Here is a 27,774-nt window from a genome sequence, read left to right on the forward strand (position 1 = left end):
CTCCAGTATTCTTGCCTGGGAAATTGCCTGGATAGAGGAACCTGGTGGGATAGAGTAACCTGGCAGGCTACAGTCCGCGGGGTTGCATAGAGTTGTGCACGACTGAGCATGCATGCATGCATGCAATTCTTTTCTAGGTAAAAGAAAATGTGATTCAAGAAGTAAAGCTGATAGTTTACAAAACTGAGAGATCACAGCTACTGTAACAGTAAGTGGGACATTGCCATTAATCAGCTTAAAATATCCCTGGGTAACGTAAACATTATTTTGCCTAAACAACTCATTGGGGACAACAGGTTAGGACATCTATGCACTTCAGTACAGAATGGTACAGCATTTTGCAGACTTAAGTAATATAAACTGTGTGTTAGTTGCTCAGTCATGTCCAACTCTTTGAGACCCTGTGGTCTATAGCCCAACAGGCTCCTCTGTCTGTGGAATTCTCCAGGCAAGATTACTGGAGTGGGCAGCCATTTCTTTCTCCAGAGGATCTTCCCGATCCAGGGACCGAACCCAGGTCTCTTGCACTGCAGGTGTATTCCTTCCCATCTGAACTACCAGGGAAACCCTGTAAGTAAAGTAGATAACCTCTTTAAAGAAGATCCTCTCATTAACTGTAAAATGTTAGCAAATTGTCTTAGAACAATATTAATATATAAAACTATGTATAATCTGTCTGCTGTGTCCTAATGGCTTGTTTACAACTGTGAAGCTAAAATTAATTTATAAGTTACAATCAAAGAAAACTACCGAAATAGTATGAAAAATAGTAATATTAATGTGAAGGGCTACATTGCTCACTGAAACAACGGCTGTCAGTATGAATGTGATGGTACCCATGTGCAAAGTCTGACATGTTCAGAAACATAATTTTCTTAATGTTTTTCTCCATTCAAAATTCTATGAAATCTGCACTGGTATGGTGCATGCCTGAGTTATACATGCGGTGCACACACAGGCACATACAGTCAGTGTGTGTGTGCACGTGGTGCATGCACGCAGATCACACGCAGCGCACACTGCAGTCATATATGCAGTACACACGGAACACATGCAGATACAAGCCTGGCTTATGTGTGGAGGACAACGTGAGTCTTTCCCATTAAATCTTGGACACATAAACAGCACCCCTCACGCTAATCATGATCAATCCAATAGAAAGTATGGTGACTGAAACTGCATGACCATAAGGAGCCCCAGAAAATCTGGAGCACGCTTATCTTATTTTCTCTAGACCAACAGACACGAGTCTGAGCAAGCTCCGGGAGTTGGTGAAGGTGTGCTGCAGTCCATGGGACCACAAAGAGTCGGACACGACTGAGTGACTGAACAGCAACAACAATAAAAATGGAATTACAAAATTGATCATTTTCTTGAGGAACACACAGACACTGGGAAAATGTTTATACAACCCCGTTTGAGAGACTCTGGCATCTACATCATGTGCTTAGCTGCTCAGTCGTGTCCGACTCTTTGTGACCCCATGGGCTATAGCCTGCCGCACCTCTGTCCATGGGATACTCCAGGCCAGAATATTGGAGTGGGTTGCCATGCCCTCCTTCAGGGGATCTTCCCAACCCAGGGATTGAACCCAGGTCTTCCGCATTGCAGGCGATTCTTCACCATCTGAGCCACCATGAATTAAGTCTAAATACTTTGTGAAGTTTTTTATGAAACAGAATTCTAGAATTCCTGATTTGAATAGAACTGTCAGGGGGCCAGGTCCAGCCAGATTTGACAAATTGATTTTGTTGCTGATTCAGGTGAACAACATCTGCAACAACACTCCTGGGCTGGGCGTTCTGGCATCTGTTTTAGTCTAGTCTCCATTCTCATCCATTATCTTCTTCTCTTTCCTAACTTCTTTTCTTCTCTTTTCCACCTTCATGCCCTGTCCTTGATCTTCTTAAACACCACCCTCTTTGGGGACAGGTAAGACAGACATACCAGTGAAACAGATTTGCTTTCATCTCGAAAGCCCATGAAACAGCTTCTCTGTAGAAGGAGAGCCTCAGTTATAGTTGTTTACAGGGCTAGAAATTCCAAAATCCCCTGCAAATATTTCAGACTGAGGCCTTTTCCCTTTGTTGTTGGTAGTTTTGTCACCAAGTCATGTCCAACTCTTTGCAACAGCATGGACTGTAGCCCACCAGGCTCCTCTGTCCATGGGATTTCCCAGGCAAGAATACTGGAGTGGGTTCCCATGCCCTCCTTCAGGGGATCTCCCTGACTCAGGGATCAAACCTGGGTCTCTGCCTGCATTGCAGGCAGATTCTTTACCATCTGAGCCACCATGGAAGCCCTTTGTTAACACAAAACAAATAGATCTCCAGGCCTAGTTACCTGCACAAAAATGTAGAAGTTAATGGACATTCCACATATATGAGGTAGATGCCTTGAGCCCTTGCCCTTACATACAAAGCCACAGTCTGCATAAAGGAAGCACAAAGAGTAATAGACCCCAAAAAAGCTGATTTATTCAATTTTCAGGAATTCATTCAATTTAACAAATAGTTATTAAGTGCCTAATATCTGAAAAATACTGCACACTTTTGATTTTTCTCTTTACATCAATAATGAAAGATCAAGATACTTATGTTCCAGGTTTTATTTATCCATCTCCTTTCTGCAGAATATCTATTCGCCATCTATGATGATGTACTAGGCATTGTGTTGGGTTCAGTAAGAGGTTAGAGAGGAGAAAGACTGTTTTTCAATTGAAAGAATGGAACATGTGTTATGCATGAACTGGCATATAAATTTAGACTAGAAAACATCAGAATTGCAACTTAGAGAAAGGAGAGGGAGAATGAAAAGGATCAAAGATAAAACAATATAGTTTTGTGGTGAAGAACATGAATATGGCCAATTTGAAAAGATCCAAGTTTAAGGTACAATTTTTTCAATTAATATCTTTGTGAACTTGGGAAATTATTTAACCTCTCCAAGCTATAATTTCCTTTTATATGTCAGAAGGCTTTAAATAGAAGCAGTCATAGATTTGGAGAAGGCAATGGCAACCCACTCCAGTGTTCTTGCCTGGAGAATCCCAGGGACGGCGGAGCTTGGTGGGCTGCCGTCTATGGGGTCGCAGAGTCGGACACGACTGAAGTGACTTAGCAGCAGCAGTCATAGATTGTTTCATTTCTGTTTTTGTTTTGGAGAATTAAATGAGATAAAATACAGTATCTGGCACAGAGTTAATGCTCAATTGAATCAATAAAGGCTACATATTTTCATTATTTTATCAATCATTTTTTAGTCATTTTTCATCAATGTTACTTTTAACATTCTAGCGTCAAACATAGCATAAGAGTATTCACAGAGACAGAAAGTATAGAACCAGTTCTGGGAACGGTGAGCATTCTGATTCGATTAGTTCAGATCTTAGGAGAAAACTGAAAGCTGATAGGTTTGAAAAGTTGATTCTAGCCAAGCTGAAAAACAGGCTGAGATATTGGGTTTAACATGTAGATAGTAAGGAAACCTCACAACACCAGGTGGTGATAAAATCAGAGGTGTGCTTTGGAAAGATAACCAAGGATGATAGGATGAGCTGAATGAAGTAATGTAAAAAGATAGAGGACACTTCTTGAAAAGTGTTTCAATTAATCAATTGAGACTTAAGAGACAAAATGGAAACTAGAGAGTTGAAGTTCTATGAAAAGGAGGGATTGGATTTGAGAGAGAGACTATGGTGGGTACCATCCCTTAAAACTTTCTGTAACATCTTTAAGTTCAGGAATCTTAGCTTCAGTAGTTCTCATGAGGAAAGCAAATGCCACGGCAGAGGCCAAATTTGTATCTTAAAACTCTAAATATCTATTACATACAAGGGACACATTGCATATAACACCATTTTAGCTTCATGTTAAAGCTGAACACCTAGTGGATTTTATATTCTCACACAAGGCCCAACTAAGGAGAAAGAAGGGAACTTTTTCTCCAGCTGTTTCTGGCAGCCTTCCCTCATATCCCCTTTTCTTGAATTAGTTACAGCTTCATTTTTTTTTGGGGGGGGACAGCTTCATTCTTGAAGCACTCGTTGTGATCATGGAATTTCCGTGTGTTTTAGGACTTTAAGCCTTGTTCGCCTGAATTTACTTTTGTGCCTAAAAGCATGAGACTCTATTAATATGGTTAGAACAATGTTCTCGACCAGAGGCAATTTTTCCCTGCAGGAGACATTTGGCAATGTCTGGACAATTTTGTGGTTGTCACAGCTGGAAGGGTGTTACTGGCATCTAGTGGGTAGAATAAAAGGATGTTGTTAAATATCCTACAAAGCATAGAACAGCCCCCTACAACTCAATTATTGAGCCTAAAATGTCAACAGGATCAAGGCCAAGAATGCTGGATTAGAACCATCAGGGATTACCTCTGAATCTGAGTGTGGGACCAGCTCCAAAACCAATTTCACATTCACAAAGAAATGTAAAATCAATGTTAGAAAGACAACCACAAAGTACATTTAATTTATATGTGTAGGAAAAATGCTGCCTGCTGTGTCAGTAAAAAATGATGTTGTATCCATCAAGTCACCAGCCATGGCAACTGTCCCTGACTGCATGCTGAGGGGATTCAAGATGGAGCAAAACAGGATGCTGGACCTCGATGGATAAGGTGCATATCAAAGGAACGATTTCAAGGAACCCAGACTTACATCTTTCCATATATAGAGAAGTGCTAAATTCATTAACTGGAAATGTATGGTTTTCTTCAATTGATAGTAATCTTCTGATGTTCCACTGTTTGGTTTTTGTTGCAAAAACTTCAATATATCCTGGTTCCTCCCTTACTTCTTCAGCGCAGTCCCTTGGAGCTATCTGAGAGGCTGCCTCCTGGGCTTATCTCCTCAGCAAGTCTGCCGAATAAAACATAATTCTCAGGCATCCCCTGGCTGTCAAGTGGTTAGGACTCAGTGCTTTCACTGTTGTGGCCAGGGTTCAACCTCTGGTCTGGGAACTAAGATCCCACAAGCAATGTGGTGCAGCAAAAATAAATAATTCTCAACTTTAAGGCTGTGTTTTGGGTTTTTTTTTCAGTTGACAATATGCTCATTAAAAATTAACTGGGTGGGGGAGCACTGCAGAAATGTAGTAAACATCTCCAAAGATATTCTCCTTCATAAAAGCAATAAAGAAACTAACCATAATGTCAAAATAAACTTTTTGATAGCTCTGGGAATTAGCCAACAGATGAATCCAGGAAATGTTTATTTTAAAAAATCAGCTGAATCTCAAGAACAGGGGTGCTTTAACCTGCCCTATTCCCATTCCTTTCCCTGGCTCCACAGTAGGCTTGAAAAACAATAGCTTTGCATTCACAATAAATGTGAAACCAGCAACCTACCCACCACTGGAGAGAGAAGAAAAGGTTCAGAGCTCCGCCCAAAGCACCATTAGTAGATGTTATTATATTACTTGTCTGGTTTCCTGGAAACCTCCACAGCCAGGGGTTGCTTTTATTTGGCCTGGCTCAGAGATCATTCACTTTAAACAATCTTCCCTCAGGGCCTTTGTCCAAATCGATAGGGATCATTGTTCAGCGTCAGAGCTACCTCAGAGAGTTGGGGCAAACAAGAAGCTGACCAAAAACTTAAAGGAAATCATATCTGGTGAATGAGTCACTCATAGGGACGTGTCTCAGACTGCTATTAGAAAAAAAAAAAAATAACACTGGAATATTACCCAAGGTAAAATAGTCTTGATAAATGTAAAAAGGTTAAAATCATCTGAAGCATGTTATCTGACCACACAAAATGAAGTTAGAAATTAATAACAGCAGGAATATGAGAAATTCACAAATACCTAGAAATTTAAAAACATATTACTAAATAACCAATGGATCAAAGAAAGTTTAAGGGACATTAGAAAATAATTTAAGACAATGAAAATGAAAACAAAACATACCAAAACTTATGAGAGTTAGCTAAATGAATGCTCAGATTGAAATTTATGCCTGTAAATGCCTACATTAAAAAGAAGAAAGATCACAGATCAAAAAACATAACCTTGCACCTTAGAGTTTAGAAAAAGAAGAGCAAACTAAATCTAAACCATGAAGAAAAAAAATAATAAATGTCAGGTTTGAAATAAATAAAATGAGAGCAGAAAATAAAAGAGAAAATCAAGAAAAATCAAGTTGATTCTTTGAGAAACCATTAGACTGACCAAGAATAGAGAAGACTGTATTATTAAAATCATCAGTGAAAAAAAGGGGGCAATATTATTGACCTTACAGAAATAAAAAACATTATAAGGGAACAATATGAACAATTGTATGCCAACAAATTACACTATCCCAGATGAAACAGGCAAATCCTAGAAAAATACAAATTAATGAAACTGACTCAAGAAGACATAGAAAATCTGAATAGACCTATAACAAATAAGGAGATTGTGCTATAATCAAAAAACTTTCCACAGAGAATCCCAGGCTCAAATGGTTTCCCCAATGAATTCCATCATATCTTTAAGAAGAACATGAAACCTTCACACAATTTCAAAAAAAAAAAAAAAAGAATAGAACAGAATATGTCCCATTCATCTTTAAGACAAGTGTTAATGATAATAAAACAAAAATAGACCTCCCCATCCAAAAATTTGCAGACTATATACCTTAAGAATTATAAGGTAAATTATAAAATAAACAAAACTTTCTCAACCTAATAAAGCACATGAAAACCCACAACCAACATCATAGTTTAGGTGAAACACTGAAAAATCCTCCTGTAAGACAAGGAAGAAGAGAAGTATATCCACTCTCATCACTTCTACTCAACACTGTACTGGAGTTTCCAGATAGTGCAATTAGACAAGAAAAAAGATTGGAAAGGAAGAAGTAAAACTATTTACATTCAGATATGACATGATCTTGTATTTAAGGGATCCACTAAAAAAATCTATTAAAATGGATAAGCAAGTTCATCAAGGTTACAGGATACAAAATACAAATTAAAAGTCAGATCTGTTTCTATGCATTAGCAAGGAACATTACAAAAACTGAATTTAACAATAGAATTCCATTTATAAAAGCACAAAAAGAATAAAATACTATGTGAATACAGTTAACAAAAAGACATGTTCACTAAAATTTATAAAACATCATTGCTGAAATTAAAGAAGACGTAAATATATGGAAAGGCATTCACTTTCAAGAGTCAGAAGACCTATTATTATCAAGATTGTAACATTTCCCAAACTGATCTACAGACTTGACACAACCCCTATCAAAATCCCATCTTGGTTTCCTAGTAGAATTTAACAATCTGATCCTAAAATTCATATGGAAATACAAAGAACCCCAAATAGTCAAAACAATCTTGAAAAAGGTGAAAACAGTTGGAGGACTCACCTTTCTAGATTTCAAATTTTACTACAAAGCTAAAATAGTCATGACAGTGTGTTACTGGCGTAAGGAAAGACATAAAGACCAATGGAGTAGAACTGAAAGTGTAGAAATAAATCCTAACATTTACAATAGATTAATTTGGACAAGCATGCCAAGACAAAGAATGAACTTTCAATACATCAGAAAAAGAACTCTTTTCAATTACATGTTCTTTGGACAACTGACATCCACCTGCAAAATAATGAAGATAGACCCCTACCTCACACCACATACAAAAACAATTCAATGCATCTAAAACCTAAATGCCAGAGCCAAAAATACAAATCTATTAAAAGAAAATACAGAGGGAATTCTTCTTGACCTTAGACTGGGCAATAGTTTCTTAGATATGACAGCAAAGCACTAGAAACAAGGGAAAAACTGATAAGCTGAACTTCATTCAAGTTTAAGACCTAACTTTGTGATTCAAAGAACACAATAATAAAAGTAAAAAGACATTTCTTCCATGGAATAGGAGGAAATATTTGTAAATTTTATATCTAATAATCTCATATCAAGAATATGTTATTTACAACTCAAAATAAAAAGACAAATGACTTAAGTACAAAAAAAAAAATAGGCAAATGACTTAAATAGACATTTCTCCAAGGAAGATATATAGAAATGATCAATAAACACATGAAAAGACAATCATATCATTAGGCATTAGGGGATTACAAACAAAAAAACTACACTACTAGGGTATCTATAATCAAAACACAGATAGTAATAACTATTAGTGAGGGTGTGGAAAAATAGAAATCCCCATACATTGCTAGTGGGAAAATAAAATGGGGCAGCTACTTTAGAAAACAGTTGAGCAATTCCTCTAAAATTTTAACATAGAGTTTATGACTCTATGACTCAGCAATCACACTCCAAATTTATACCCAAGATAATTAAAAACACATTGTCACAAAACTTATAAATAATTGTTCACAGCAGCATTATTCATAATCGATAAAAAGTAGAGGAAACTCAAATGTCCATCAATTGATGAATTGATAACTGTAGTATGTCCATTTGATGGAATACTATTCACCCATAAAAAAGAATGAAATATTTATACAAGCTACAACAAGGATGAACCTTGAAAACATTATGTTCAGTGAAAGAAGTCACATAAAACAGACAACATGTTGCATGATTTCATTATATGCAATGTCCACTGTAGGCAAATCCAGAAATAAAGTTGATCCATGGTTGCCAGGGGCTGGGAAATGAATTGGGGAATAATGACTGCTAATGGGGAAAGTTTTTTTTGAAGGGAGAATGATAAAAATTTTCTGAAATTAGGATGTTTGCACAACTTTGTGAATATAGTAATTGCCACTGAATTATACACTTTTGAAAGGGTGAATTTTATGGTAATAAATTATATCTTAGTTTAAAAAAAAGACATTGGGAAGAATTGAAAGGCTGAGAAGAAGAGAAACATTAAAGTAATTTTATTTAATTGAAAAATATTGAAAAACTGTGTGCTTTATAATGACAATAGGGCTATGAATATGAAAATGATGATAGCTAAGATTATTAACTTTTACAAAAATTCTATGAAACAGGTATTATTTTTATCCCCAGTTTTCAGATGAAGAAAATCAAGTTTAAGGAGACAAGGAAATGGGCTAAAAGTTACACAGTTAGAAAGAAAAGTAGCAAAAATAGAATTCAAAGTCAGGTGCTTTGATTTTTTTAGACACTGGCAGTGATAATGTCCCTGCTCTTGAGATCACATTTTACTTATAGAAAAAGCCAAGTAGAGAAATAATAGTCATCAAGTAAAAGAAGTTTGTAACAAAGAGCTGTGTCCAAAGTGCTTTGGTGGAAGAGGAAGCAACACAAAAGATGACTCCAGGTTCCCAGGGAGAAAGGACAAGAACATTCTTTGTAGATAACTAGAGTAACTGAGGACCTGCAACCATGATTTTAGACATTTTCTTGATGCCTTGTAGCGTCTCTCTCCTTACTTCCTATGTACCCCCTACACACATTCGCGAGTGAAATTTAGTCTTGTCCAACCCTTTTGCAACCCCACAGACTGTAGCCTGCTGGGCTTCTCTGTTCAAGTGATTTTTTGTTGTTGTTCAAGGGATTTCCAAGGCTACAGTGGGTGGGTTGCCACTAGAATGGATTGTCATTTCCTTCTCCGGGGGATCTTCCTGACCCAAGGATTGAACCTGTGTCTCCTGCATTGGCAGGCAGATTCTTTTCTACTGAGCCACCATGGAAGCCACCATTTAGATATTAACTGAGCTTCTAACCACACAGTTGGCTGACCCACACTTTCTAAGGTGTATTGGTTTCTCACATTGTTTTGAGGGCTGTGCTTATATACTTTGTGCACAAGCCTTTAGGTACAGAGACCTACCTCCTGAGTATTTTGAACTCTTACAGGTTCTTCTTTGAAGAGAGTTCATTTAAACTCATTTTTGCAAGCAGTTATTAGTAAGCTATTCAATAAAATATAAAAACAAAATATATGTAACCAGCTGTTAATCAGGTAAGAGGAACTGCACCAAGCATCTACAGAGGAAAGAGCCACTGTTTCAAACACGGAAGGAACAACATCACATCTGGATAATGATTCTTCTGATTAAATTTGTTGCGGACAGACAGAAGGTAAAATTAGATCAGTAGTGAGTTTATGGAGTAGCATTAGCAAGAGAAAGGAAGTGAATCCACAAATGTCACTTTGGAGAGAGCAAGCAGGATGTATACACCATCTCCTAATAGATTAATTAGGATAAACTAAACAGCATGTTCAGAAAGTTTATAGGATTGGCAAATAATGTTTTGGTAAGGTCATTATAAGCCATTCAGTGGCCATTATGATGGTAATTTACAGCCGTGACAATTGTCTAGACAAGAGAATTAAGACATTACTGGGTCCAATTTTAATTTGAAACAAAGCTAACCACATTATATTAAGTGTCCTGGTCTTGTGGCCTCCAGCCACTGGCTGCAAATGTTAAACTCATTTGCTGTTTTTCCCAGAACAGATAACAGGAGTGGGCAGGGGCGGGAGAAAGAAATGAGTCAATAGTGAAGCAATTTGGATTCAAGGGAAAAGACTCAGGGAAGGAAAAAGATTCTTCTGGCACAGCAACATTATCCAAACAGCAGGGTCCTCAGATTGCCTGGTAGTGGAAGACATCCCATAAAACTGCCTCAGGTAAAGCGAGGGGTTTATCTTTGGAAAGGGTCTACAGCTGAGCACAGACTCTCTTTGTCCTGCCCTTACAAGTGTAACCTTGAAGCAAGGCTTAAAGCAAGACAGGGGCTAAAAATGAAAGTCGCTCAGTCGTGTCCAACTCTTTGAGACCCCATGGACTGTAGCCCACCAGGCTCCTCTGTCCGTGGGATTCTCCAGGTGAGAATACTGGAATGGGTTGCCATGCCCTCCTCCAGGGGATCTGCCCCAGCCAGGGATCAAACCCAGGTCTCCCGAATTGCGGGCAGATTCTTTACCATCTGAGCCACCAAGGAAGCCCCAGGTAGGAACTAGTGGTCTCAGTGAACAGGAAAGAAAGTAGAAGGGAGAGATCTTCCTTCTCCTGTGAGTGGGACACTCTAGGCTGACTCCTCAGGAGCACAGTGATGTAGGACCATGCATTCATTTGTATCTGATGGCAAATTAACCTTGTGTAGTTTTCCTATTGTGGAGAAGGCAATGGCACCCCACTCCAGTACTCTTGCCTGGAAAATCCCATGGATGGAGGAGCCTGGTAGGCCACAGTCCATGGGGTCGCTAAGAGTCGGACACGACTGAGCGACTTCACTTTCACTTTTCCCTTTCATGCACTGGAGAAGGAAATGGCAACCCACTCCAGTATTCTTGCCTGGAGAATCCCAGGGACGTCGGAGCCCGGTGGCTGCCGTCTATGGGGTCGCACAGAGTCGGACACGACTGAAGCGACTTAGCAGCAGCAGCAGCAGCAGTTTTCCTATTGAGGTTTTATTTATGCGCTCTAGGCCATTTGTGTGTGTGCTGCATACTCAGTCGTTTCTGACTCTTTTCAACCCCATAGACAGTAGTCCACCAGGCTCCTCTGTCCACAGGATTTCCCAGGCAAGAATACTGGAATGGGTTGCTATTCTCTTCTCCAGGGGATCTTCTGGACCCACAGATTGAACCCACGACTCCTGTGTTTCCTGCAATGCAAGTAGATTCTTTATTGCTGAGCCACCAGGGAAGCCAGGCCAGTTACTTCTTAACATGTCTCAGTTTGGTCCTTCTTCAATGGATATCAAGTCAGAGTTAGAGGGGGAACATCTCAGAATCGCCCTTAGGGGACACAGCCAAGACCCCCAGCCTCCCCTCTCCACCAACACCAGGAACCCCTGCTCTAGACTCAAGGGCGTGTGGATGGGCAGCCCGGCTTGGAAAGAGCAACGTGAGTTTTAGGTATAGTTCTGCCTTTTCCTATGACCTGGGCCAAGTCACTCTATACTCAAACCCTCAGTTTCTTTATCTGTAAAAAGAGGAAAGTAAACTTGTATCTTTAAAATTCTGTGATTTTAGGTGCCCATCCCATATGCAGTAAATGTCCCACTTACCTTAGAACAAGTGAATATATAATATGTAAATATATATTTATCTATAAACATATTTTATAGATAATAAAATAATATGTATTATGTGTCTATATATAATAAAATAAATAATCTCCATTCATATGTAATCACACATATATAGCAGGCTTTCCAAGTGGCGCTACTGGTAAAGAACCTACCTACCAATGCAGGGGATGTAAGAAATATGGGTTCGATCCCTGGGTCTGGAAGATCCCCAGAGGATGACATGGCAATCCACTCCAGTATTCTTGCCGGGGAAATCCCAGGGACAGAGGAGCCTGGCGAGCTACAGTCTATGGGGTCACAAAGAGTCAGATACAACTGAAGCGACTTAGCACACATGCATACATATGTAGCATCACCACACACAGATATAATCCATAACCAACGTATATTACAGTAACCGCATCTTCAGTCTCCAGACACCCCTTCCAAAGTAGTTTCAGGTCAGTATAAAATTAGTTTAGGTCTCAGAATCAGAAGACAGAAAACCCTCGGGCACACAGTAGCCTGCTCCTGAGTGAGGGTGGTCCTCATATGCGGGAAACCTCTCAATGGATAGAAGTCAACACCCTGAAAAATTTGTGTTGGCAGAAAGGGCCTCCGACGCTCGGACATCACAGAGAAGTCAACAACTTTTATTTCTCCTCTTCCTTGCCGTGGTCCTCTCCTCAATGGCACCAGCTCCTCCCAGCTTTCTCCTCTACCCACACGCCCTGACTCACAGTTGGCATCTTCTTCTTTTCAATCACACCCCCTTTCAGTGAGGTTTTTCTGAAACTTGTCCATTCAAGGTAGACCATGGCAACGGCAGCAGCAAACCACAGGGCTTTCTTTAGGCACCAACAAGAAGCAAGGCTCAGTGGGAGACAAGAATCAGAGCAATGAAGACCATCTTCCAAGGCTAAGGAAGGGCTGGAAGAGGCAGTTAGACCACAATGGTGTCTTCCAAGTACAAAACCCCAGGACAGATCAATTCATATCAGCATAAAATATAATACATGAATTTCTTCTAGAGAGGATGGTCCAGCCACTGTTAGTGATTTCAAGAGTGGATATTTCAGGCACATGGGCCTTTCTGTTTCCACCAACATTATATTCTACTGGCAGGAGCCCATTCCTCAAATCACGTAGTCATGTATGGATGTGAGAGTTGGACTATAAAGATAACTGAGCACCAAAGAACAGATGCTTTTGAACTGTGGTTATGGGGAAAACTCTTGAGAGTCTCTTGGACTGCAAGGAGATCAAACCAATCTATCATAAAGGAAATCAGTCCTGAATGTTCATTGGAAGAATGGATGGTGAGGCTGAAACTCCAATACTTTGGCCAGCTGATGCGAAGAACTGACTCCTTGGAAAAGACCCTGAGGCTGGGAAAGATTGAAGGCAGGAGGAGAAGGGGATGACAGAGGATGAGATGTTTGGATGGCATCACCGACTCAATGGACGTGAGTTTGAGCAAGCTCCGGGAGTTGGTGATGGACAGGGAAGCCTGGCGTGCTGCACTCCATGGGGTCACAAAGAGTTGTATATGACTGAGCGACTGAATTGAACTGATTCCTCAAATCGCCTCTAGGAAGAAGCCATAGGAGAAACAACTGCAAAGCTAGCCGGGTAATTCGTGCCGAAATTGAACACAGTATCCTTCTGAGTGGGGAAATGGGGGTGTGCTCATTCTAGTTCCTCCTGCTGAAGACCAGAGATTTCTGCTCCGCTTGACAAATTCCATATCCTTTTGGGCTTTTAAAATAGTGCTCCCGAAATTGATCGCTACTTAAATATGGAGAGGAAAATCTGCCAAAGTGATTTGATTATTCAAATGCTTCAAAGAACCGTTAAAATACTGGCTCTGGGGAATGAGAGGAGCTGGCCCGCCCTCACTGGACGCCTTCCTCTTGCAGCCTCTGAAACAGCTAACGGACTTGCGGAGGCTCTCCCCAGCGCTTCAGGGTTTAAGCTTACTGAGCAATGGAAGGCACTTAGCTCCCACTCTTTCCCAAGTCTCCTTAGTGAAGCCCCCAAATTACCCTCTTACGTCTAAATGTCCCAACCGCGACAGGGATCCTGAAATATATCAGGAACTGGCTCAGTAACATGAAACGTCATTATTCCACGACTACATACCTGTTAAGATTTGTAAGATGTGTAAGGTGATTCTCTTACTATCTTTGTCGAGTCACTAAGATTGCATCAGAGAGAAACTCTTCATCCAAATTAAAATAAATCTTGTCCACAGAGAAGGCAGGCATGGATTGCTTATTAGTGAAAACAGTCTGCTGCTGCTAAGTCACTTGGGTCGTGTCCGACTCTGTGCGACCCCATAGACGGCAGCCCACCAGGCTCCCCCGTCCCTGGGATTCTCCTGGAATCAGGAGAACACTGGAGTGGGTTGCCATTTCCTTCTCCAGAAAACAGTCTAGTGCCTTGATTTCTCTTTGCTGTTGTTTACTCGCTTAGTCATGTCTGACTTTTGCGACCCCATGGACTGTAGCTTGCCAGGCTCCTCTGTCCACGGGATTTTCCCAGGCAAGAATACTGGAGTGGGTTGCCATTTCCTCCTCCAGGGGATCTTCCCAACCCAGGGATTGAACCCACATCGCCTGATTGGCAGGCAGATTCTTTACTACTGAACCACCAAGCAAGCTCCAGTGCCTTGGTTTAATAGAGCTTTATTCCTTACAGGAATTAGAATGCTCAGGGTAATATGCCATCCTTTTAAACCTCAGCTCTTGCAACTTTACTTCTGATAATAGTTTAAAATACAAATCTCATGTATGTTTAAAAAGTGTGTTCTAAATGCTGGGTACTGGGTTAGGATTAACTTTATGTGGATTGGTTCATTTATCCTCAAAACAACCAGATGAAGCAGGAGCTGTTATGACTTGTCTGAGTCACAAAGCTAGTTAGCAGTGGAGCTAGAATCCCAGTCCTTAACACTAAACCAGCTGATACATTGGGCTTCCCAGGTGCAGTGGTAAAAAAAAATCCACCGGCCACTGCAGGAGATGCCAGAGACACAGTTTCTATCCCTGGATCTGGAAGCTCCCGTTGGAGGACGAAATGGCCACCTACTCCAGTATTCTTGCCTGGAGAATTTCAGGGACAGAGGAGCCTGGCAGGCTATGGTCCATGGGGTCACAAAGAGTCAGACATGACTGAGCGACTTGATGATGGAGCACACACACATAGCTGATTACCAGATCCTTCAAAGGGGTTCTTACTATCCAGCCTTACTTATTTTTTGCCTTTCACCATTGCTGCTGAATTCCTCTGACTCATGTCTCTGATTCCAGGCTGTAACCTAGTCCACGGAGAGCCCCCCTCAAACGTCCTTAAGTGCTTTTCATCCTGCACTGTGTTGCATTCACTCCAACTCTTCAGAAAAAATCCAATTTCACACCTCCTCCACATTCAGACCCCAAGTACCAGAACAAGAGATCCCACTATTTCCATTTAAAAACACTGAGGTTCCTTCTCCTTCTCCCTCAATATGTCGCCTTCCAAACTCCCCTGTCCTTTTCTTCTGCAGGCCCAAGGCTCTCCTCAAGCTCTGCTTTCCCCGAGCAAGCCTTCTGCAGCATTTCCAGTTACATTATGCACCGGGGACTCATTCTTACACTAGTTTAAGAATTTATGCTTCAGTAGAAACTCCATAGGGTTTAGAATCCAGAGACCCATACTGAAATTCAAGTTTTACTTGCAAGGTTACTTAATATCATGCGGCCTTAGGGTTTTCATTGGTGATGTGGAGTCATTAACAATGCTATAAGGATGAAATGAAATTATAAAGGCATACACAAGTATGTAGAAACCACAAACAAATATACGTAGCCCACCAGGCTTCTCTGTCCATGGAATTCCCCAAGCAAGAATACTGGAGTGGGTAGCCATTTCCTTCTCCAGAGGACCATCCCGACCCAGGGATCAAACCCGGGTCTCCTGCATTGCAGGTGATTCTTTACCATCTGAGCCACCAGGGAAACCCTACGTATTTGTCTACATATATATAATTTCATAAAGTATATTTTATTTAATCCTTACACAATATATATACACGAGTATACATATACATGTGCCTTCCCTGGTGGCTCAGATAGTGAAGAATCTGCATGCAATGATCTCCTGGAGAAGGGAACGGCTACCCACCCCAGTATTCTTGCCTGAAGAAGTCCATGGACAGAAGAGCCTGGCAGGCTACAGTCCATGGGGTGGCCAAGAGCTGGACACAACTGAGCAACTAACACTTTTACTTTATACATATAATATATACATATATAATTTAGTACAAAAATATAATAGATCAGGAAACTATAAAATGCTCTAAAGAGGTAAAAAATCATTACGGTGTCTTAACTGGTAAACAGAAAGATAGATACAGACGTAGAGACACAGATAAAGAACGATAGACACTAGATTCCTAGAGGGTAGCAATCTTTTTTGCTGATATCCTTCTCAGGTTCTAGCATAATGATACACACACTAAGTAATGCTCAAAAATACTTGAATACGAATTTTTCAGGACCACTAGGGACAAATCATTGTCCCCATGTTAGCCACTGGAAAAATGTACAGACTAGGGAGATACATCAGTGACCACACAGCTATCCCAGGGCAAATGCAGATCTTCAGATTCTCACTTGAGACTTTTTTCAACCAAGCTGCTCTGTTAGGTTTTCCCTTGATGAATTGGACCTCATTTTTGCTAATGACATTCAGAGAATGTCCTCACTGTTTGTAGATAGCACTGAGTGGGTGGAGTGTCAGCTACATTTGGAGGGTGTCACTGCAACTCAAAACATTGCTGACAACTTGAGGATGTGGGAAGATACAAACAAGAGCATTGAGAGGATCACACATTTAAGAAAAAAAAAAGACTAATGCCTTCTTTATCACGCGTCTCCTCAGAAAAGTTTAAAATGCAGATGCTAAAACTTTTGACCTAGTAGATAATCTCTCTATCATAGTAAATGGTACCTTTACTATGGTACCACTCACCAGGTACCCAGAAATACACCTTCACTTGAAGATCCCCTAGCTGGACAAGCATAGAGGATATGGAAAGGGCTGGGAGAGAATAAACAAACACACCTAATGGAAGAATAAACTGTATTAGTGAGTATATACAGTTCACAGGAGAAGAAGAGACAGTGACCAAGGTACACAGACACGCACAGAGCAGCCGCCATCTTCTTCATATCCCCTCAAAAGATTTATATCCCTTCAAAACATATACCCTATTCCTTAAGAATAGGGTTTGGATGCAAAAAAGTCTCTGAGGTGTAAGACCAGGAACTTAAATTCTCTCTTCTTTCTTATCACTGAACATCCTTTCCAGGGCAGATATTGAATGTCTTGAACATCTGCCTGATTCTTTAGCAAGAGTTTAGAGAATGCTCAATCCTGGATAGTCCAGAGCTCCAGTGATGAGCAACTGAGCAGAATTCTTATGATAAAGTGGAGAAGACAGTGGGGAAAGTGTTTGAAAAAATATTAACCTGGCAGAGTTGTGATCCTGAAGGGGTAGAGAATAGTGAGAGACAAATACTGTGGGGAAGGGGTTTGAAAACTGGAGAGGAACACTTTGCTGTGTCTGTCACTGACGACACATAATATGACCAGCCATGCTCCTCTAAGCCAGCGCGCCAGGAAAAGTTACCATGGTCCCTATAACGCACAGCTGGGCCAACGCGCCTGTCAGCGTGCGGACACTGACTAGCAGGGGCGGTGCACACACTGACAGCATTTGTTCTCGTTCACCTACAAGGAAAGGAGTCTCGTTAGCAAGAGGCTAGGTTATGATGCTTCACAGGACAGTCTGGGAACGTGATAAGTGAAAGAGGTGACTAGGAGGCAGAAGGCGAAATCACGAGCCTTCTGGCACCACCACTGGCCTGTAGTTAATATTACCCGAAAAACACTTTTTACACCAGGCTATATTCTACTGCATTGGGAAAAATTCCTTTTTGGCTCTTTCCCAGAATTAAACTTTATCATCCAAGTAGTACGACTGTTGCGGACAGGCTTCCTGGAGAGGGCCAACTCGGCTTAGAAAAGGTCTGACCTTGGTGTTTTAGAGTTACTGCTTTCCACTTGTAATTGCAGACCTTCCAAAACATTTGCAGGGAAGTGCTAGCCTTAAGCAGTAGACAGTTTGGCCAAATTTGCATTTCTAAACTCGTGGCTTTACTCTGACCACCGGCAGCAAAAGGGCTGGGAGTCAGGATACTGCAACGCTGATAATTTTTTTTCAAGCTCTTCCCTAAACTCTCTGAGAGGTAGAGACTAGGGAAAAGAGTTACTGGGCCTCTTTATCAGAGCTGGGGGGCAGTACTGACCCAAACACTATGGCAGGCCCCCACTGAGATCCCTTCAGCCTCACTCTGGATAACTAACAACATAAGCATCTCCCTAAAGGTATGCAAGACTGAGCCGGAGCCCCATTTCAAGACGGTTATGACGACCTGCAACCAAAGTGATCCAGAGCCTGGGGCAAATCCTACTTCACTTTGACATTGTGAAAGGCCTTGTGTTTCCCTTTGTTCCGGTAGCTATATTTGCCTATGGAACTATGTTTTGCTTAAACAAATACCACAACAAATCAGTTTGCATCTCCCAAAATGATTGTTGTATGGATCAACAACAAATGAAGTGAGGCAGCTCCCCGGAAGGGCAGGGTGGTGATGAAAGAGAATCTGCTTCTTAAAGGTGTTTGCAAATCTCAAATCGGATGATGCACGTGCAAATTGGGGGCATGATTTTCAGAAGAAAAAAACAAAATCCTGAAAAACTCTAGGAAAATAAAGTAGTTAGGTCATTGCCTCTAGAGAGAAGCACTGGATGGCTCTCTCTTCCTACGTGCTTTTTACAATTTAGTATCAATAGTGTGTATCTATTATCTATTTGAAAATAGATGAGATAATTTATTGATTTTAACGAAAAATGAGACCAATGAGAGGACAGGAGTGGAATTAAATCATATTATAATTGAAATCTAGAAATCTCAAAACTATGATGCTTATATTATTTTAACAAAATCTGTTGAACAGTTAATTTTAAACACTTTTCTGCTTTGCTTTTAAGTATATTTCATGGAGTCTAATTTTTTCTTGAGGAACTGGGTTGCAATGCCTTATTTTTTCCCCCCAATTAACACAAGTATTGACACCAATTTGCATAAGGGCAAACACAATTTAGCTCAATGAGCCCATTTGCCCCTTCTCCCATTAAAGGTTGATCCCATGGACAGAAGAGCCTGGTAGGCTGCAGTCCATGGGGTCGCGAAGAGTCGGACACGACTGAGCGACTTCACTTTCACTTTTCACTTTCATGCATTGGAGAAGGAAATGGCAACCCACTCCAGTGTTCTTGCCTGGAGAATCCAGGGACAGCGGAGCCTGGTGGGCTTCCGTCTATGGGGTCGCACAGAGTCGGACACGACTGAAGCGACGCAGCAGCAGCAGTACAACTGGAAACAACTGCTAATTAAAGCTTAATTGTTACCTACCGTGCACTTTTCACTTTATTAGGTAAGTGGCTACTGTTGGAGCAACTAGCTTGACTATGCTCAGTGGAAAAGACTAGCAACCAGGTCCTGTCAATAGGTAAGGTCTCCACTCTGGCAGAATGTGGACTTCCATTGTGGCTCCAATTACAACTTTCAGTTAGAACAGGGCAAACTGACTCCGTGGCAACAATAACCAAAAGAATGACACATTCAATCACGTTCCATAGGACGAGGAAAGGTTGGGAGGTGGGTAGTCTGACTTGCTTCTTCCTAGCTTATCTCACGACCTTAAGGTTGTCCCAAAGAGCTTTTTCTTAACCCACTTAGCTGCATCTTCCCAGGAGGCACACACCTTCACCTCCTTCCTCGCCTCCCTTCACAGACATCTCAGGTAAGGTTTGGGCTGGATGAGGCGAACACTCTCCCCTCCTACCACCTCCCTGTACCACACCTCACTTCACTGGTCAGGAAAGCATAGGAATAGAGTAGGTCGATTTTGCCCTTCAGGGAAAAGACTATGAAAATCAGATTGGAAGTATCGCCTTCTCCACAGACAGACACACCAGCCCCATCATGAAGACGGTAACAGGATGGCTTCCTTCCCTCCTGCTTATGAAGCAGCAGAAACTGAGGGAAGAAAGGCTCTGTCATGGGGCGTGTGCACACACATGCATGTGCGTTAACTCAAGCGAGATTTAATCTCTATGAGCCTTGGTGTTTCCATCTATAAAATGGGGATGATTTCTCAGAGCGACCTTACACAGTTGATGGAAGGACTAAATGAGGTGATGCCTGTGACATGCTTAATAGAAAACAAGGCACAAAAAATAAAAACCCTCCATAGTAACTATCACTATTGTCCATGAAAAGTACTAGACATTTGGCACACAGACTTTAGACATTGTCCCATCACTTCATGGGAAATAGATGGGGAAACAGTGTCAGACTTTATTTTTTTGGGTCCAAAATCACTGCTGATGGTGATTGCAGCCATGAAATTAAAAGACGCTTACTCCTTGGAAGGAAGGTTATGGCCAACCTGGATAGCATATTGAAAAGCAGAGACATTACTTTGTCAACAAAGGTCCATCTGGTCAAGGCTATGGTTTTTCCAGTGGTCATGTATCGATGTGAGAATTGGACGGTGAAGAAAGCTGAGCGCCGCAGAATTGATGCTTTTGAACTGTGGTGTTGGAGAAGACTCTTGAGAGTCCCTTGGACTGCAAGGAGATCCAATCAATCCATCCTAAAAGAGATCAGTCCTTGGTGTTCATTGGAAGGACTGATGTTGAAGCTGAAACTCCAATACTTTGGCCACCTCATGCAGGGAGTTGACTCATTGGAAAAGACCCTAATGCTGGGTAGGATTGGGGGCAGGAGGAGAAGGGGACAACAGAGGATGAGATGGTTGGATGGCATCACCAACTCAATGGACATGGGTTTGGGTAGACTCCGGAAGTTGGTGATGGACAGAGAGGCCTGGCGTGCTGCAATTCATGGGGTCGCAAATAGTCGGACACGACTGAGCGACTGAACTGAACTGAACTGATGTAAAGTACATTGTGCTTTGGGAGATATGAAGTATACTGTATGATCTCTGATATCAGGATGCTTTCCAAGGTCAGAGGGGAAGAAATTTATGACACAGGAAGAAACTGGTGACCTGGACTTCATAAGAAAGAGCCCCCCAGAGTCGGGGACCTGGATTAGAAAGGGTACAAAATGTCTTCAGACAGGGAGAGAAACATGGCAACATATCACTATCTCCCAAGTTAGGGTTGAGAGACCAAAAGAAACCTTCTGGAAGAAACTGCCTAAATTTCTATTGTAATTCAGTGGATCTTCAAAAGGCTAAAGGAGAACATCTGAGATGGGAAGTGGGAAGTGGGTCCACAGCCAGCAGTGACTAGTACACTCAGGTTCAAGGCAGTGAGGATTATCACCCACCCAACTGTCCCACTGGACATACAGGGAGCTTGCCCTTGGACTTTGCTTCCACCAGAAAGCAACTGAGAACCTACCAGTGGCTGCTACAAGGGTCACAGTGTAAATTCATTTGGTGTTGGAATGAAACTAAAGCATCTAACTAATTCACCCCAGAAAAACTTCAACACCCACACACTCCTGCACATGAACAGAGGGTGCTTCATTTTTCAAAAAGGATGTTTCTAGGTCTAAAGAATTATTAGTATTTGCTATAATTTGGGTAAATATGGAAGAAATATTTGGGCCACTGCCTTATCTTAAATCACATGACTACCTATACATCAGAGATTCATGACAAGCTGTATCTGATAGAATGCTCAGGCATAGTTCTTCCCTCAACACTTTAGACTTCACATTCTCTCAATTCAGTTTATGTGAATGCTTCTAAGAAGCCCTCTAATGCCTCTAAGTCTCTAACTCAGGAAAACTGTCAGGAGACAGTCATCAAAGAAAGCCACATTCGAAAGTAAGCGACTGACCTCTTTTCAGACTAACACGACCATCCCCAAACTGGGGGAAAGCAGGCTCCAAATTATTTTAACAACTCCTCCAACAAGAGAGAGAGAGGAACAGAGAGAGAAAGGGAGGGAGAAATCAAAATGTCTGAGAAGCATTTAGGTGGGAAAAATAACAAGCATTTAAACAATTTTTGCATCATATCTTAAGAAAGAAAGGAGAATCAGTTTTTATAAAAGTTAAATAGTGTTTATGGACTTAGAGCCCATCATGAATATTTTGAAGGTGAGAATCAACTGGATATAAGACTTGTAAAAATGTTTATGCTGAAAGAATATGTGAAATCACCTAGCCCAGACCATGCATTTTTCTAATTACAATGGTGAAGTTCAGAGAGGTTGAATGACCTGCCTGTAGCCACCCAGTCAATTGGCCATTGTTCTAACCTAGTGATAGGAGCTGGTTCTTCTGTCAGGATGACTTTCCACCCAACCCTGGTAACTCAAAAAATCTACAGATTGTAGAGTTAACAAAATTTTCCTTGGTGGGATTGTGCCTTTTGGTTTATGGAGAAGAAAATGTGATTTTCTGTTGCTTTCTCTAGGAACTCTCGCTTCATTAAAACATTAATTCCCAAGATAAGTTTCAAGGTTAAGACGGCATTTGAAACACACACAAGTCATCCCTCCTGGTTCAGCTGAGTCAACATGTGGCTGTGGTGAAGCGGTGTTAGTGGCAAGTCAGCAGGGAAGAGATGGAATCATGGCACTCACACCCATTCTCCTTCTGAGCCATCTAACATGCAACCAGAAACAGTGCTGGCAGTGCTAGGAGATCCTGGAATGTGATAAGACACAAATCAAATGTCACTCATTAAAACAAATGTCTGGGTGTTCCAAAGTGTCTGTGTGTTTGGGTTGCTGTTTTTTTCCTAATCCTCATCTCCTTGGAGTTAGAGTACATGACATCATTCTTCAATAAAAACAGTAATTAAAGATTTTTTTAAAAAATATACATATTAGCAGCATACACACGCCTATCAGTTTATCTTGTGAAGATCATAAATATCATGCACACAACAGATGGAAATGGCATAAACAGCAAAATTTTGCATTATTCATAAACTATGTGGTTAGCTTTTCCCCAGGCTCCATGCTACTGAGGATTATGTGTATATATTCATATGTTCTCTATTAGAAACCAAGTCTTTAACAACAACATGGTTCTTAACTGAAGCATTTTAATTGGGGGGTTATCAAACTCTCAAATTTGAGTATCCTGCACACTTAAGTTTATCCTACCTCTCAAACCAGAATGAAAACAGCTAATCCAAAAGACAAAATATTTGGGGCTCATTAGGGAAAATATCAAGGAGAGTATTTATTAAGGATGGATCATATGTGCCTGCAATGAAGGAGACCACCTGCAATACAGGAGACCCAGGTTCAATCCCTGGGTCAGGAAGATTCCCTGGAGGAGGAAATGGCAACCCACTCCAGCATTCTTCTATGGAGAATCCCATGGGCAGAGGAGCCTGGTAGGCTACAGTCCATGGAGCTGCAAAGAGTCAGACATGATTTAGCAACTAAGTCGTGCACAACCTAGCACAGACTTAGCAACCACAACAACATATTTTCAGCAGAGGTCCTTGTGTTGAATACAAACATTTCATACAAGAAACACCAAAAAAAGATACCATCAAAAATAACCACAACAAGTGGAATAAGCCCACTGTATCATTTCCACCCAAAACAGTGATTTTTAAGCTGTCTTCTGCAGAACCACACTCTTGAAGTACAAGTTAATGAATAGGTGTTTCACAGTGAGTTTCCTGAGAACAGTCTCGAGAGTCAAATGGTGCTTGAGAGGTGCTCCCAGGAATATACCTCCAAGGATGTGAGGAAGGCAGGATCAAGCAGAACAAAAAGTAAGCCCTCAGAATCTCAGGGAGCTCTGGGGCTGGGATGACCCTGAAGATCTCTTCCCAGCTGAAGGCAGGCTTTGTATCTCTGTATCACTGGTGGTGCAGTGGTAAAGAATCTGCCTTTAATGTAGGAGACCTGGGTTTGATCCCTGGGTCAGAAAGCTCCTCTGGAGAAGGGAAGGGCTACCCACTCCAGTATTCTTGCCTGGAGAATTCCACAGACAGAGGAGCCTGACTGGCTACAGTCCATGGGTGGCAAAGAGTCAGAGGACTGAGTGACTAACACTTTCAATCTCTGTACCAGCCAGTCACTGGTGGTAGCTTGGCAGGCAGTTCCTGGCAGCCGCAATTCCCCATGAACTATAAGCCATCGATGGTCCACGTTGCCAGCATCTGGGGATGGCACTTCTGATCTGAAGGATCTAGGATGAACAGTACAGTATTGCCTACAAAAGGGATTTTTCATTGTAGTAAGCACCTCCAACTCAGATTTCAAAGAGTATAAATCTTGATTTGAACTCTTAAGACCTCAGAGACTCTTGAAGGGTGCCTAGGCAATGAAAAAGAAGCATCTACTAAACAAGAAAGAATTAAAGTTGAAAAAAAAATCAGCACGGGGAAGAGAAGGATGAAGAAATCTTTCTATTAGCTTATTTACATGAATGAATATTCTCAGCACTTAAAGCTATAAAAATTAAAATAGCGTTGACTTTGGAGTTTTTCTCATTTTAGCAACAAGTAATACTCACCCCAGATACAAGTCCTAACTGAGATTTTTTTCAAAGCTCCATCCATTTCACTGGCATGCATGCATGCTAAGTCACCTCAGTCATGTCCGACTCTTTACGATCCTATGGACTGTAGCCCTCCAGTCTCCTCTGTCCATGAGATTCTCCAGGCAAGAATACTGGAGTGATGCCATATCCTCTTCCAGGGGATCTTCCCAACACAGGGACTGAACCCAGGTCTCTTACATCTCCTGCATTGGCAGGCGGGTTCTTTACCACTAGTGCCACCTGGGAAAACCTCACCGGCATGCATTTCAACATGATTTTAGTTGTTATGTTTATTAACCATAAAATTATAAATTACATTCTTTTCAACAATGATTCTAATAAAAATTCAATTTAGAAGGTAATATTTTTAAAGTCATATAAATATTTTTATTACAGAGATATGAAAGAATGATTAACAAAAGGTTTTGAGGAATAAACCTATTTAAGTTCTGCAAGGGAAGTTTAAATGAAAATACAAGTTCATGGAGGAAAGGAAATGATGGAAATCTTCCAAACATCAAAGAAGAGCTTGCTTACGTACTTTCAAAATGGAAAATTCGGGGACTTCCCTGGTGGTCCAGTGGTTAAGAATCTACCTTGCAATGCAGGGGACGCAGGTTTGATCCCTGGTCAGGGAACTAAGATCCCACATGCCTTGGGGAAGCTAAGCCTGAGTGCCATAAGTATTGAGCCCAAGCACCACAATAAAAAGATCCCCTATTATCCAACAAAGATCCCACCAAAGCCAAGGAGTAAATAAATAAATACTTTAAAAAGAAGCACTTAAAAAATTAAAATCTAAAAAAAAAAAAAAATTAAAATCTAAAATGGAAAACAGTGATTAACAAATCATTGTACTTTCCAGACGTGATTGTGACTCAAAAGAGAGATGTTATATTCCAATTTTTAAAATATTGAAAATATACTAAAAATTACATACTTTGCAATGACAATGTAAAATTTAGGCTTCATTGTGAAATGTGCAGGGGACAGATGGTTTCCAAATTTTTGGGGGGGTGAGAGTAAGGAGGCAAAAGAGTTTAAGGAGCCTATATTTGAAAGTCTTTCCCAACACTTAACTACTCATAATTATAAACTGTGAGCCAAAACTATTGCCCTTGTAGCACCTCAGAACCACCAACAGAAATATGTTTCATTAAATATCAAGGAAGCATTTTAAGAGTTTCCTATTCAGCACAGCAAAGGAGTAAAAAGCGACCACATCCAAACCAATCTAGGAGAGACTGTCCCTGGATAATGAGGCTTTGCACAGGAGAGAAAAATCCAACCAGGGGAAACTGAGAGCCAAAACGGTACCCTGTATTGAGTCAAACAGACTGGAAACCCAGTTTGATTTTTTTCTTATTGTAATAGGTAACTCTTGCCTTAGGAAGGGGAGAATGTCTTGGGACAGAGGTCAAACCCCTGAGTGATACCATTAGGAGGAAATGCAGCCCCCTCAGCACTGCCTTTGTTTATTTTTTCTTATGTCTTTACTTCCTTCATTTTTTCCTTCTTCTTCCATCTCCTCCTCCTCTGCCTCCTTCTCTTCCTCCCTTTATCTCTCTCTTTGTCTTTCTGTCTCTCTCTCTCTCAAGACTCCTATATCATCAATAAAAAGGAAAGCTTACGATTATAATGAAAAAACAAGCAACATAAAAACCATTCATTATTTTGCCAAGATGAAAGACAGAATGGCCAACACAGTTTTATAAGAAGAAAAGGTAAATGAACCACACACTCTGATAAGGCTCCCAGGGCCTCATAGCTAACTATTTCCCCCAACTATTCATTACATATAAACAATCTGTGTGATTTATCCCAGCCTTATCTAATAAAACATTTTAAAGACTGCCTAGCTCCATTGCCTTTGAAGAATTGATACTTTTGAACTGTGGTGTTGGAGAAGACTCTTAAGAGTCCTTTGGACTGCAAGGAGATCCCAACCAGTCCATCCTAAAGGAAATCAGTCCTGAATATTCATTGAAAGGACTGATGCTGAAGCCGAAGCTCCAGTCCTTTGGCCATCTGATGCAAAAAACTGACTCATTGGAAAAGACCCTGATACTGGAAAGATTGAAGGTGGGAGGAGAAGGGGACAACAGAGGATGAGATGGTTGGATGGCATCACTGACTAGAAAAGACCCTGATGCCGGGAAAAAGTGAAGGCAGGAGGAGAAGGGGACGACAAAGGATGCGACAGTTGGATGGCATCACCGACTAGAAAAGACCCTGATGCTGGGAAAGGGTGAAGGCAGGAGGAGAAGGGGACAACAAAGGATGAGATGGTTGGATGGCATCACCAACTCAATGGACATAAGTTTGGGCAAACTCCAGGAGTTGGTGATGGACAGGGAACCCTAGCGTGCTGTGGTCCATGGGGTCTCAAAGAGTCAGACACGATGGAGCGACCGAACTGAACTGAGCCCTATTGTAAATCTGTGTGTTCCCCTCATTCTAATCAAAATTTACATAATGACTCCTTTGAATTATCTTTCAAGGTTATTTTGGTGTCTGCCATTTTAGCTTAAAACTAATCAAACTTTTGGTTCAATTACTTGCAAAATTTTTTGAAGGTAGGAATAGAAAAACACAAAGACACACAATGCAAGCTTAACATCTCTTTTGCTACTTGGATGCAATAAATCTATGCTGGACCCCTGTGTGCTAGGTACCTGCTAGGCTCAGAGGAAGCATGGCTTGCAAGTCTACTTTTTAGATTACTTTTTAAAGACTTTTCTTAAAAGTAGGCTATTTTAAAAGTGTTATTGCATTTCTTACAATATTGCTTCTGTTTTACATGTTGGCGTTTTGACCAAGAGGCACGTGGGACCTCAGTTCCCAGACCAGGGATCAAACCAGAACCCCCTGCATTGGAGAGTGAAGTCTTAACCACCGGATCACTAGCTGCAAGTTGCAAACTCGCCCTTGCAAGTCTCTTTAAAATTGAATTTTTGTTTAATAGTTTTTCAGTGAAGTTTGGTTGCTCTTTTAAACTTGAATACCAAGAATTATAAGATTGGTGATGTTACACAGGACTCTTGTTCAGTTTTCCCAGCAGAGCCCAGGGGCTGGAAGGAAGTGAGTCAGGTAGCCAGAAGCCGAGGGTGCATTTTGGACTGATTTTCATAAAAAGGGCTTCCATTTTGAGACTTAGT

At 41.1% G+C, this 27,774-nt stretch overlaps 1 protein-coding gene and 1 long non-coding RNA gene across 3 annotated transcripts in view; one reads left to right on the forward strand and one right to left on the reverse strand.

The window, feature by feature from the left end:
- FGF14 (fibroblast growth factor 14) overlaps window positions 1-27,774 on the reverse strand; it is a 619,177-nt gene that overhangs the window by 400,640 nt on the left and 190,763 nt on the right. Inside the window, exons 1-2 of one of the 2 annotated variants that reach the window (XM_081552097.1) lie at window positions 19,475-19,638; window positions 4,664-4,864 (exon numbers count right to left, since the gene is read on the reverse strand). The exons of the other annotated variant lie outside the window; for it this stretch is intronic. Coding sequence (XP_081408223.1) covers window positions 4,664-4,673 — 10 coding nt within the window. The 5' untranslated portion in view covers window positions 4,674-4,864; window positions 19,475-19,638. Of the gene's footprint in view, window positions 1-4,663; window positions 4,865-19,474; window positions 19,639-27,774 lie in introns of those variants that run through there. 2 annotated transcript variants of the gene reach the window in all.
- LOC145530557 (uncharacterized) lies at window positions 19,678-22,816 on the forward strand. Its single transcript, XR_014071893.1, has 2 exons — window positions 19,678-19,865; window positions 22,521-22,816. It is a non-coding gene; the product is annotated as an uncharacterized LOC145530557 (long non-coding RNA).

The sequence above is a fragment of the Giraffa tippelskirchi genome, chromosome 12 (assembly GCF_054371585.1).
Source record: "Giraffa tippelskirchi isolate mGirTip1 chromosome 12, T2T-mGirTip1v1.2.pri, whole genome shotgun sequence".
In the NCBI taxonomy this organism is placed as follows: domain Eukaryota; kingdom Metazoa; phylum Chordata; class Mammalia; order Artiodactyla; family Giraffidae; genus Giraffa; species Giraffa tippelskirchi.